The sequence below is a fragment of the Acomys minous genome (assembly GCF_964271855.1).
Source record: "Acomys minous genome assembly, chromosome: 7".
NCBI lineage: Eukaryota > Metazoa > Chordata > Mammalia > Rodentia > Muridae > Acomys > Acomys minous.
This window is the reverse complement of record NC_140488.1, coordinates 50,215,311-50,229,696: the sequence shown is the minus strand read 5'-3', so window position 1 is coordinate 50,229,696 and position 14,386 is coordinate 50,215,311. Positions and strand designations below refer to the sequence as shown.

The 14,386-nt window shown below is 40.7% G+C and overlaps 1 protein-coding gene across 1 annotated transcript; it reads right to left on the bottom strand.

Annotated features, from left to right (window-relative positions):
* Positions 1 to 2,467: 2,467 nt before the first annotated feature.
* Positions 2,468 to 13,634, bottom strand: LOC311601168 (melanoma antigen preferentially expressed in tumors-like; the record flags this gene model as incomplete). The annotated part of the gene is made up of 4 exons (XM_084788585.1): positions 2,468 to 3,606; positions 4,354 to 4,938; positions 5,868 to 6,167; positions 13,405 to 13,634. The coding sequence occupies 4 exons, from the start codon at positions 13,632 to 13,634 to the stop codon at positions 3,093 to 3,095; spliced, it is 1,629 nt and encodes a 542-aa protein (XP_084644711.1). The 3' UTR covers positions 2,468 to 3,092.
* Between the last annotated feature and the right edge of the window lie 752 nt (positions 13,635 to 14,386).

Below are 14,386 nucleotides of genomic sequence, written 5' to 3'. Positions count from 1 at the left end.
CTGTCAGTGAGAAGTGGGGCCAGTGCTCCAGAGCACCGCAGTCAGTGAGGAATGGGGCCAGATCTGTACAGCAATACCAACTCCTGATGGTACATTAGCCACAGACTTAGACTTGGCCCTCACAGGCGGCCTCAGTCTACCCTTCATTATGGCCCCACGTGGTGGGGAAGGCTGCTAACAACAGGCTACTTCTCTCCACCCTTGTGCCTCCTGTTCCATCTCTCTTCATACTGCTTAAGCTGCTCCACTTCTCCCTCCCACCCATCTGTCAACCACATACACTGTGGTGGCTCCTGTTGCAGGCTGGCCATGTGGATGTCAGGCTCCTGAGTGACATCCTCACCAGCCTGTGCCATGCACCAGAGAGCAGGTCTTTTGGTGGCATGTTCTCTGTCCTCCTCCTCCTGTAAAGAGGTACCTTTGCAGTGTGAAAATGCCTGTAATAGCAGAACTTGAAGGTCGATATGTGGACCAAGGGGCCTTGTGGTCCAACCAGCCTAAGCATTGGGTACATTTCAGATTCAGTAAGCAACCCTGCCTCAAGCAATAGGGTGGAGACTGACTGAGGAAGAGACCTTAATGTGATCTCTGCTCCACACCCACATGTTTGTAACATATGCATGTACACAATAAACAACAAAACCCTGCACAGTCAAGCCTCCTATGGGAAAATGCTCCAGAATCAACATCAACCTGTGCTTCTTTGACACATGACTACAGAAGACCTTGGGTGTAGATTAGCACTTAGTTCTTCCGGAGGTGTATTTTTTAAATAAGCTTTGATAATCTCTTATTTTTCGAGTCAGATGAAAGCAAACATTTGAGAGTAAGCTGAGAAAACATATAGTTACATTGTAAAGTAGGAAACCAAAAGAAAAACTTAAATGAGACTCATGAATTTAAAATTTGATGTTTTGTTTAATATAAAGTGCCAAAATAGTCTGATGTTAACAAGGAAGCAATATAAACCGTTTGCTAGTTACATTGACATTTTGGGACGTTTTTACATTCTGTGAAATAACGTGGCACAATATAAGCAACATGAAAACTGGGAATGCCATTAATTCTCCATGCTTGCTCCCAAGACTTTGAGAAATGCATGTTCAGAAATGTTCAGAAATGCATCAGAATTCTGCATCTTGTTTTTACTTGTACTTCTTCTTCACTTTGATCATCTTTTATCTCAAGGATGTAATGAATGCATACTTTACTTTTCTAGGTAAACGTTCAGGTTTTATATCTCCAAAATGTACTTCATTTTTCATCTTGACATATGACAACTATGAACAAAATTCTGTAGCTTTTAACTGTATGTTTTCTTAGTAGATCTTAAATTCAGTATGTTATAATTTCAAAATTGAAAGAATATAGACGTGCCGTTGTTTCTAGTTTTTTCTTGCTAGATCTTTAAAATGCAGTTAGATTTATTTCAGAGCAAAGATCTTTAAAATACAGTTAGATTTCTTTCACAAAAAGCACTGCATAAATTATTTTTCTCTTCCTTCATACTTACTAAAATGCAGTGGTGTTGACATTTCAGAATGTGACAGGGCCAAACTAAGTTTTATACATGTTTTCCTGTGTCTTTTCAATGCAGTTTCATTGCATGTTTCATTTTCAATGAATTCACAGGGTAAACACATTACTAATTAATTGCTTCTATATGGTTGTTTTAAACTAGATCGTGACCAATCAATATGCTTTTCTACTTATATGGTAATCACACTTGCGGCATCAATTATAAAGCACTCCAAGCACATATTTGCTTCACAATATTATAGCAATTGTTACTAGAAACGAAACAGCAGAACACTCAATCAGAATCATGTCCGGCATGAAAGAACCAGTGGTAAAGACAAAAATCTAAAGGAAGAAATTCAGTGTTGTGGGTGGCTCCTAAATGTCCTCCCTAGCTCAAATGATGAAATCTTGGACTCAAGCTGATGGCTCCATGGCAGGCGGGTGATAGTTTTTGAGCAGGTTAGTTGAAGAATGGATCCAGGGCAGGTGGTGGAAACTTAAAGCAGGTTAGCTCGGGGACACAGATTGGTGTAGTCCAGCTCCTGAGGGGGACTCAGGCTCCCCCTCTCTCTGCTTCCTGGCCTTATTTGTTGAAAGGGGCTACCTCTGCCACAAGCTCTTTACCATGGTCTGCTTTGCTGAAGATCCAAAGCAGCGCAATCAAGCAACCTTGGTGAACCATCTAAAACATGGAAACAACGTTCTCTTCCTTACCAGTCTGTCATGCCAGGTATTTTGTACAGTGACAGGGGGCAGACATGAAACAGATGTGAGAGAAAGCTTCTAAGATGGTAACACTGAATGCATGAATTCTGCTGAGAAAAGATCCAGTATCATAGGGTCCCCTAGGCACTGAACAGCACAGGGAAGAAGATCAAGAAAGATACAACTTACACTCCAAGAGTGAAAGATAACTTTCCACTGTGCAGAAATGGCAGAAGAGGCACAGAAGCACTCTGCCTCTCTCTGAGTGGCTTGAGTCAGGAGCCTGCCTTGCTTGTCGTTACTGTCAGGCTGCCAAATGGATCCTTGGCAAATGAGTATGAAATAAAAATGAAGACACGCAATGGATAGTGCCTGTACATTTCTTCCCCTCAATGTTAAATTCGGATAGTTTTCTATAAACAGCTAAAGAGAGTCTTAAGTAGACAAGTTTAATACAACTTTAGGGATAAACATGTTTGGCTTCAATCACCACCTGCCCTCCTAAGCCAGAAGTAGGACAGGTTAGACTGTCCCGACTGGTGTTAAGTATCCTCACATAAAGCTCATTGAAGATGGAGCTGTGACATTTCATCATGTAGTCTTTCCAAATTCTCTACGTCAAATGTTAGTAGGTAAGATGAAATACTATCAAGAACAACAGTCAAGAGACACACGACTACTCTCAAAGTCCTCCATTTTCTTCTAAGTTACTCGCTATTGAGAACCGTTACACACCTACCTATACTTTTTAACTGTATTTTCCTACAACATAAGGACCGTTTGTGTTAACTCTATGGGATCAACAATAAAAGCTGTTCAGCACTTAGGAGAACATATCAAGTTGAAACTGTGTTGGATTATGCAATTTAAGCAGTGTAAGTCATCCATCTCATGTCGCCCCTTTCTGCCTCCTGCAGCATGATCTTCAACTGCGCATTCACATCAGCAAGTTTCTGTCGATCCAAACTATCCGGATCGTGCCATCTCTCATAGCAATGCACGGGGATAGGATAAATCACGTATTTCAGCTGTGTCATGGGCGTTAAGTACTCAAGAATTCTCCTGAGCATAGGCATAGAAATGGGATTAGAAGAAAAGCTGAAAAAACGGAGTTGGGAACAGCGGCTCAGGGCTGGGGCCAGAGCAGTGAGTTTAGCATCTGTTAAAAGGCAATGGTTAATTGCCAGATGCTGCAAGGTACAAGAGAGATTCTCCAGGAGACAACAAAACGGTACACAATCTTCCCAACACATTGAATTGTGGTTGATATCCAACAGCTTTAAATGATTGACTTGAGGGCACTGAGACAGAAACTTGATGTCACTGTAAGAAATTTCACAGAAGGGCAGTTGCAAAAAATCCAAATCAGCTGGTAGTACTCTGCAGAGAGGAAACACACAGGTATTTATGGAAAATGAGGACTATGAGAGGGGAGTTATATCCTGGAATCTACAGTAATGTATTTTGCACATATATAGCTTTAGCAGCTAATGCTGTGGGCTTTCACATGCTTAGTAGACTTGTGCATCTGTGAAAGATACTTTATCACTTTAACAAATGCTAATTGAATCTTGATAATTCATACAATATATTGCTATAGAGGTGTGTGGAAAGCTCAGTGAAAATATTATGTACTTAGTAACCAGAATATAATTAAAGGTGGGACTAGTTCAACTGCTTGGAAGAGATAGGGCAGAGTGTGCAAGCAAACGGAAACTCCCTGTGTCCTGCCCATGAATGACAGCCTCCACATTCCTGGCCTGAACCTTGGAGATAGCACATTAGGGAAATGGTCAGGCCCATAGTCGATGGGTATACATGGCTATAAGTATGTGCGCCTGTGCCACAACATAAACTTTCTCTTAATTCCTCCTCTTCATCTCCTAACAGCTAGAGAAGTACTGCACTGCTCTGTTCACCTTCACTGAGCGCACTGCCTGCATGCGCTTAGATGACCAGTTTTGTGCAACTCTGTTTTTCTCTTCAATCAGAAAAAGGTGCCCTTTCTTGGCTGATTTTAAACCCACAGCATTGCCCATGCTAACACGGAAGGTGAAAGATGAATTCTTTTTCTCATCCTAAAAACAGACTATTAACAGAAACCCAGTACCTATCCCAAGCTCTTACCTCAGGACATGTTCTAGATGATCAGTGAGGCAGAATGAGGAACAGCTGAGCTCCTTGAGGTGGTCCATACATCTCAGTTTGGAAATGAAATTTCTAAAGGCTCTTCCATTGAAAGATCTACAGGTGATTTTAGACAGGCTAAGTCTATCTAAGTTTACAGCCTGCTTCAGAAGGGACACGACACTGAAGAGAGAAGCCTCAACAACTGACAGGCGAGAAACACATTTCAGATCAAGGTGGCTTAAGGCGCTTCTGCACTCACTCAACTTCTTAATGCGCAAATCACGGCAGCACAGGTGCAAAGATCCCAAGCTCTGCTCAACTTTACTCAGAAGCAAAGCAAAAAATTCATTTTCCCTGAAGGCCCTATCAAGGGAAAGGCTCACTAGTAATTCCATAGTTGTCTTCGGGGACTGACCCTCAGATTCTGAGCTTGAACTACTACATTGGCTGTGGACTTTCATCAGAGAGCGCTCAGAGTTACTGCAAGAACGCAAACAGGGTTTGCATGAAGTAGTGATCACAGGGCATTTGGTCTTGCAGCCAGGATGCTGAGTTAACTCTAGGATCCTCAGTTTAGGGCTCCTGTAGGTTAAAAAAAATCATAGAACATCTGAGAGGTAGCAAATATTAATATAACCAAGTGGGATCAATAATAACATGTAGTGACAAAATGATCTCACTTCCTTATGTCGTTCCATATACCAGCTTTAAGCAAGACTTTCCTATACAAATACTACATCCTTTACTATCCTTCACTATTTTATACATCAATTAATTCTCAAAAGTCTTGCTGCTCCTGCCTCCATTTTATGTTTAACTATCAATAGCAGACTCATGCACCTCAATTACCAAAGTAAAACCCTATGTAAGTCCTCAGAGTTTTTAAGTTACTCTCACCTGATAGACCAAACACCTTACACCCATTTTTCAGCATCTACCAAAAACAAACTGTGGTAGATAAAATTCCACAGCTAGCTGGTGTTCTCTTGTGACAGGTATGCCTAATGCACTAATGCAGAGTGAGAAAAAGGGTCAAACTTCACCACTGCTGTCAGTGCATCTTACGCCCATCCAATTCCGCAGCACTGAACATCAGAACAAAGTTATCTTGGGATCTCCTCAAGTTCATGGATAACTGTGCACTCAGAAAATTCACTTTAGTCTTGGTTTATATTTCTTATACTGACTTACTGCCAACAAGTCTTTCCAATGAAAATTAAACAACACTCATGACTGTTTCCTTTAATTTTCCACCAATCCTCAGCAGACTTAACACTCACGTCTTCCTTCAATGCACACAGAAAAATCACAATACAAGTCCGTCAATAGTGTCCTCGATCCTTTACATTCCATATCCAACATTGTGAGACACTTGTTTCAAAGTCACCTCAAGGTTTAGACTAACAGTCTCATCTTCTCTTTCACTACTAGCCTACACTACCTCTGAGACAATAGCAGACAATGACATAACCTCCAGTAACTTATTACACCTCCGTTATACAGAGTCTTACCTAAAAGCTGGGTCCTCAGCAGGAAAAAGCTGAAGACTCTCAACCATGACCTTCCAGAGTTTGCGCTGGGCTTCCTGCATGCTTAATGGCCCAACGTGGAGGCAGAAAAACGGCCAACTCTTCACCATTGCTGAAAGTATCTTCTCATGTCTACCCTTGAAGGCAGCAGTGAACAATGGAACAAAGAGCTCCCTTGGGATCTCCTGGAGAGCTTGAATTGCTAAAGGCTCATGGTGCAAAAGACATTGTATAGTAATATCCAACAGTGTGGGTGGTTCCTTGAAGTCCATCTTAATGAATCTGCATCAGAGTGAGAATCATTTAGAAAATTTGACAGCATCCACAGTATCTTCTGTGCAAACAGTATTAACAACATGCTAACTTTTGGTAGTAAAACAGCCACTTCTAGAGACCTCTACTTGTATGTAATAGACATATGCCTGTGAGTATATGATGGCTATTTCTATATGAATATACATATAACAACTGCTTTACATATATACATATACATACACACATAAGCTTGTGAAAGTGTTGAAATGCCAATAGAAATGAACACTGTTAGTAGAACACAATTTGCACCACTTAGAGAAATGATATTTCATCTCAATAGTATACAAGCCATCAAAAATGAAAGGGTAAATATATACAAAAGGGATAGCATCATCACTATCTTTAGAGAATTCTAAGACATCAAATTAACTGCGATTATAAAGAGAAAAAAAAAGAATATCATTCTAGTCCATTACTTGTCATCCTGGCATCCCCCTCATGGCATATAGAGGTACGCCAAGATTGCAAGAGATATAAATAAAAGAAAATGGTTAGGGGCTACAAACTGACCTGAGCCTATACCCAGAAATACTAGTCACAATATAATCCTAAAATAAAAATAATGCATTCTAAAGGTAAAGGGAGAAATACAGTTCAATGAAACAACCCTCCCAAAGACGTCTAATTAAAATCCTTACAGTCTCTCCCATATGTGGTAACAGTCTTCCTGAAAATAGAACTTGTAAGCGTCTAGTGAGGGTGCCACATACAGTGTCAAGGTGGGAAAAGAATTACAGGACATCTTAGTGTAGGGTAGAGGAAGGTATGGAAATAAACAGTGACTTCCATTAAGATAAGTAACTAATGTATGTTAAAAATGAAGGGACCCATGTGAAAGGGAGAAGAAAAATCCCTTGGCTGTCAATGGATGGGAGGGTTGGAAAGTGTGGAGAAGATTGAGTTGAAGGTGGGAATATGTTTGAACTACACTGTGTGCTATTTTCAATGAATCGATAAATTGTTTTTAAAAATCAACAAATGAAACTTCCTTATTTGAAACGCAGTTTCTAAGAAAGTGTAAGGTCAAACAGGCCATGAAGATCATTCAAAGAAATATGGTATTTATGGGGACAAAATAAAGAGGGAAATTAAGAGTCTGATAAAGCAAAAAGAAAAACAGATCAAAATATTCATAACTATTACCTTTAATACCAAATCAAAAAACTTACCGTGAAAGAATTGTGCTCAGATATCTATAAAGTTCCTTTACATGTACTCAACTCAACATGCACATAAACACCTAACAAACACAAATGCAACAACTTAAAAATAAATCTAAATTATAGAAACAAGCAAAACAGTAGTGTAAGTTAAGAAAAGATAAACCTTATATGTTTCAGCAGCATGCTTTCTTTTGGATGGTTTAACAATGCACTGAGATCAAACCCCTAACGAAAATCTCAGGGTGATTTCCATGTCTAATCTTAAAACACACATGAGATACTCATGCCCTTGCATGGACAGCAGCAACCTCATAATTTGCAAATAAGAGAGTCTCTCAGTCTCTGGAGAGAGGGAGAACCTGCCTCCGCTACAGGTAAAAAAGCTTTGAATACATAGTGGGGCTTAGTGGGAAACACACACACACACACACTCACACGCTGAGAGAGACAGAGACAGACAGTGACAGAGACAGAGAGACTGAGAGAGAGAGAGAAATATACACACACAGAGAGAATCAGAGGGAGAGAGAGAGAAAGAGAGGGAGGGAGAGAGAGAGAGAAGTAGATAGAGAGGGCAAGAGAGAGGGAGAGGGAGAGAGAGAGAGGAGAGACAGAGGGAGAGACAGAGACAGACAGAGAGAGAGACAGAGAGAGAGAGAGAATCTGTCAGACTACTGACCTTTGACTCATCAGGGATCAGCACCAACCTATAAGTTAATAAAGATGAGAAAACCCAAAGTCAATTCTCAGTTCTCACACTCCAAAAGTGGGTCTAGAAACAAGCACCTCCAAGATGTAGACATTAAATATAAATTGTATATCCCAATGTGTTTCCTCTTTTTTTTCCTTGCTGGGCTTTGGTATCATTTATACCACACAGCATTTTAAACCTTATAGCATTTATACCTTTGGTTACAATTACCCAGTTTGTTCAAATATTTGTTCTAACTAATGTGCTTCTATCCCTGTCCTTTCCCCTCCACTTCCTAACATGCTTCGACTTTTCCCTTCTCCACTGTCCTTTCTTTTATTAGGCATTGCCTGTCCCTGGGTTCCACCCACCCACCCAATTCATTTGCTCAGTTTACTGTTTCCACTTTGGTCCACATTCAGTTTTAACTCTATGGTTCACTGCACAGTATATTCCTGATTCCTGATCTTTTCCCATTTGCGCTGTGGTAGTTGGATGTAAGCAACTTTGTGTCTCTTTACAGACATGGTCTATGATGGTGATCCAATGCTTACTTTTGGTCCTCTCTAAACAGTACTGAAGATTTACCCCACTGGAGGAGGCTGCTCACTAACATCTCCAAATAAACCGTGAAGAGATACCAAGAGCAGATGATGGAGACATCACAGCACAAATGCATAGGTCATATGAAAAGCATGGGAAAGGCTCAGAACCTCTCAAATGTGTAAACTAAAAGACAATGAAGTGGTTGGAAGGCTCCACTGAGAATTCAAATGCCACACAAAATAGGACTCTCGGTGATTTCAGAGAAGATTCAAAGTAGCAAGTGAAGGAATGCAACTAAGGACCCGGAGATGCAATCCAGAAACATGCATGAGTACGTCAGCAGGACATTGTGAGTTTGAAAAGAGAAAAAAAAAAAAGAAACATTAGAACTAAATAACAAACAAACAAAGAGCAGAGTAGAAAGGTTCACCTACAGACTGTATCAGTTAACCTAAAGAATATTAGGGTTGGAAGAAAGATTCAAGGAAAATCTCTACTTAAACATCAAGATCATAAAAGAAATAAATAACCAAGGTGAAACTCTGGCAAGACTTAACTCAGGTCCTGCAGCTTGCTCACCGCCCGCAGCAAAGCATCATCTAGGTGGTTTCTTATCAGGGACACCGGGTGGTTTCAGAGACACAAATCACTAAAGGTAATAGAGCTCAGAACATAGGATTAGAGCAGAGAGCATGGGATGATCCGAAAAAGAGACAGCAAAGAGTGCTGGCTTAAAAAGGACACATCCTAACAACGGAAGGACACACAGAAAAGGCCTTGTGAAAAGATAGAGATATGCTCACAACAAAAGCTCTGAAGGTTCTAAGAGCACACTGCTCAACATGAAACCCTTCTACATGGCCAACTTGTAGCTGACATTAATCTAAACTGTGAAAACCAGAGACTTCTTCATCTAAAGTCAGGGAATAAGACAATGGGGCCTGTTCTCTGAAACTATTTTCAATATGCTGCTGGAAGGTTTTACCTACAACAATGATACAAAAGGAGGAAGTAAGTGGGATACAAACAAGAAAGGATGGGGTTAAATAATCTCTCTCTGGGCAAGGGAAAAGCTCAAAGGGTTAAAAAAATAAAACACTCAAAAACAAGCACCAAGGTGTACCTAATACTTTCACTAATGAGGCCGGATTCACAGCAACATAAAAATCACGTTCACACTCACCGAAAACACATGATGCTATGAAAGGAACCAGAAAAGCAATTGCATGTAAAGTTGTTTCCAATTTTAAAACACCTAGGAGTAAACCCGAGGGAGTGAAATACGTGAGCAAATGAAACTTTGAAACACTGAAGAAATGGAAAGAGACACTAGAAGAGAGAAAGGCTTCCTATTCACACAGATGAGGCAAGTGACCATGTTACTGAAAGTTACACACAGGCACAATGAAATGCCTTGCAAAACACCAATTATATTTAGCACGAACTAAAAGCATGGTCCAAAATACAGAGACAAGAACAAAAGACCACAGTTAGCCAAAGCAAAAGCCGCAGCAAACAATGCTGGAGGAAGCACACACAATACCTGTTCTCAGATGACACCCTGGAGCCACAGAAACAAAAATGAAGGCCATTGCAGGAAAAAGAGACACACGAAGACCCCCAGATTGGAATAGATGGCTCAGACATATAGCCAGGGACACTCATACTTTCTTAAATCGTCTTTTTATATTTGGGGACAGGGTTTCTCTGTGTAACACAGCCCTCCCTGTCTGACCTGGATGCCCTTTGTAGAGCAGGCTGGCCTCGAACTCTCAGCGATCTGCCTGCCTCTGCTTCCCTGAGTGCTGAGATGTCAGGCCCCTGTCCCTCACTCTTCACCACATCTAAATCAACATAGATCAAATTTCCTAATGTGTGATGGTACATACTGAAACCTCACTCACAAAAACAGGCTGAAAATGCTTTAAGATATAGGGACCCTCGAAACAGCTTAGGAAACAATAAGAACTGAGTGAAAGGATTGTATGAAGTAAACAAACTTCTGCCAAGCAAAGAAAATAAGTAAGAGTGAAGAGACAAACATCAGCATGGCCACAATGCTTTCCCACTATCTGACATGATTAATATCTACAATCTTTAAACAAGTCTACATTTAATCACCAAATAAAGGAACCACCAAATCAACACATGCCAAATGCACTGAACAGTTCTCAAAGGAATACACATGGCCAATAAATGGATTTTATGATCTTAAACCTCATAGTCATTACATAAATGTTCATCAAAAGCATTCGGAAAGTATACGGTTCCCAGTCAGAAAGGGAGAATACAAGAAAACAAGTAACAACCAGGCACAGTTAGACATTACGCCCATCCAAACCTGAGGCCATTGTTCTTTTCCTAGGAAGGATTAATATTAAAGGAAGGTGAAGATAATATTTACTGAGCGCTTAGAGACAGATATTTCACTCTAGCCCTTAAATACATCTCTCATTTAATTTGGAGGTGTAATTGAATCATGTCTCTGCCATTATAGCAGCAATTTAAAAGATTCCTAATGGATATGAAATTTCCAAAGATCAGGCAACTAGAGAATGGTAGCATGCAAGGGTGAGCCAACCCTAGACAGTTACCTTGCATGTGGCCTAGTCTGAGAGGTGAGGCCAGCATGCAGGCAGCTGTTCACCCAACATCCTCTGCTCTGCTGTGCTTTGTTTTGATGTTCTATTTCTTCTTTCTGGAGCTTAGTAAAAATGTTTTACTACAGCTGTTTAATTAAACAGTAGAGTGACAGGCCAGAGAGATGGCTCACTGCCCTTGGAGAGGACCCAAGTTTGATGCCAAGCACCCGTATCAAGTAGGTCACAACTCCTGCTAACTCTAGCTCTAGGAGATCTGACATCCTTTTCTGCCCTCGAGGCCATTGCATTCATATGTATACACAAACACACGCAATTTTAAAATCATATATAATTTTTTAAAAAGAAGACAACAGAGTTGGGCACAGTGGCACAGGCCTGTATTCCCAGCACTCTGGTAACCCTCTGTGAGTTCAAGGCCAGCCTGGTCTACAAAGAGATTCCAGGACAGCCAAGGCTACACAGAGAGACCCTGTCTGGGGGGGGGGAAGAAATTAAGAAAGATAAAAGAAAGAAAGTAAATAGCTGGGTTTGGGATGCCTTTATTCCCAGCACCCCTGAGGCAAAGTCAGGCCGATCTCTGTGAAATCAATGCCAGTGAGGTCTACAAAGCCAAGTCCAGGACTGTCAGGACTCAAAGAGAAAAACTGTCTGGATAAACAAAACAAAATAAAACAAAAAAGCAAATTTTTTTAAACAAGGAAGAAAACAAATAACAACAAATGCTGAGGAGGATGTAGGGAAAAGGAACAGTTACACATTGATGTTGTCAATTTGAGGAAGACAAATGTAACATAGGTTCTCTCATATGCAGTATTTAGACTTAAAGATATATTTTAAAACATATATGTAATACATATGTAGACATACACGCAATTGTTCCCTACTTTTATTGATCTGATAATGCTCTTTTCTCCCTCCATCCGTTTTCCTTTTCCTATAATCCTTCTACTTCAAACAATCAGTCCTTATATTATTTTTATTATATATATATATATATATATATATATATATATATATATATATATATATTATAAGCTGTGCATATTGGCAGAGGCTTTTAATCCAAGCACACCACAGGCAGGGGCAGGAGGATCGCTGTGAGTTTGAGGCCAACCTGCTTTACAAAGTGAGTGCAGGACAGCCAAGGCTACACAGAGAAACTCAAAAAGGCAGTATGTGTATATGTATCTATACATATATATGTATTGTATATTGTGTGCAATAAAAATATATGTGCCTGTAAATACCACACAAAACCCATTATTGTGCGTATAATGGAATATTCTTAAGTGAGACAAACGCAAATTGACAGAAATTGAAAAAAATTTAACGTGTACCTGACCAGGAATCTTCAGGTATGTTCAGCTTGTAAAGTTCAATGATGATAGAGGAATTGTCCTTGTAGATGTGACTATGGAGAAACGATGACTATACTCACTAAAGTATCCTAAATGGAATCCTGGACCACAATGACAACATTAAATGAATAAATCATAAAATACAAATGAAATAGGTGGTTTACTTATTAGGACTTCAGTAATATTCATCTCCCTGTTTCTGGTAACCCTTTTAGAGTTGTAAGTTATGTATACTAGAGTAATATGGGGGCAGGAAAACTGTGTTATGCGCCTAAGTTTAGTTTATAATCTAAAGAGGTTCTGAGATACACATCTGTAATGACATCACTAGAGACAGAAGCCGGGGGATCGTAAAGACCCGTGAGAAGTTGCATGGCCACCTTGACTGGAAAAATACCAAAGCATCTGAGAGCCTATTACACTAAACAAAATCACGTTCCTCTATGGCAAGTATGAAACAAGGTCCATGAGCATGTACGTGCTCTTCAGGAGGGAAAACCAAACTAATTAAATCCTGTAGAAAGCGAAATACAAATCTACACAGTTCGGTCCTTACTGTTTTAAAGAGCTGGCCCATAAGAGACGGTCCGGCAGGTTGACGCAGAACTCCAAATCCGCGCAGCACAGGTGTAGAAATACCAAGTCCTTCTCAGGAATCTAACTCTCCTGAGCTACCGCTACCTCGGGAGAAAGACCGGCCTCCAGACACAGCACCACCTCAAAAGAAACGCACCAAAGGCAAGCCGATTCAGAACCACTGGGGAATCCTCCGTCCCGGTCACAGATTAATCCCTCTCCCCTTGTCATTTAGCCCCAAACAGGTTTAACTTACTCGTAGTTTACCTAAGTAAGACGGTTCGTGTGTTCAGCAGCGGCAGCCACTCATTTTCTGAGAGGCTTTCCCGATGGCGGCAGCAGCAGCAGCGGCACGAGAAGGAAGGAAGCCGCCCTCGAAACAGTCCCTCCTTCTCCCGTTTAAACCAGTGACTGGAGAAATCTGATTGGCTCCTCAGCGTCACCTGACTCGTCACCAGATACTTCCGCCATCCGTGCGCGCCAATCATGCGCTGCATTGCTAGTCGGCTCGGAGTATGCGCCAGTCCACTTCCCTAAATACTCTTAGCCTAAGAAAAAAGAAAGTTACCTATAAAAATTAAACCCATCTCTGAGTGAGACATAACCACCACCTGGCCTCAGATTTTACTAGGCCAGGTCTCAAGCTCGGACACAGAGCCATCGCAATTAGTGGAACCAATACAGGAAGTGTTTCATTCAAACTCGAGGATCTCCTGGAACTCGCTCTGTAGATCAGGCTGGTCTCACTTCGAACTCACAGAGATCAATGCCTGCCTCTGCCTCTGGCCACACATAGGGTTTCTGTCAGAAAAAAAAAAAAAGCAGAAATTAAATATAGATTCAGGCGTGGTGGCACAGGACTTTAATCCCAGCATTCGGGAGGCAGTGGTAGGCAGTTCTCTGTGGGTTCAAGGCCAGCCTGGTCTACAAAGAGAGTCCAGGACAGCGAAGTTTACAGAGAGGAATTTTTTCTCGAAAAAAACAAAAATAATAATGATGATGATGATGATGACGACGATAATAATAATAAGAATAAGAAGGAGAAGGAGAAGGAGAAGGAGAAGGAGAAGGAGAAGAAGAAGAAGAAGAAGAAGAAGAAGAAGAAGAAGAAGAAGAAGAAATATACATAAACAAACCAACAAAATTTGAGGATCACTTATTGGAAAAGATGGATCTACCTTAGCACTCTGCTTTTTCTTGACAAAGATACTTGCAGAGGTGCCAACAGTCACAAAATGTAGGGTGCTGG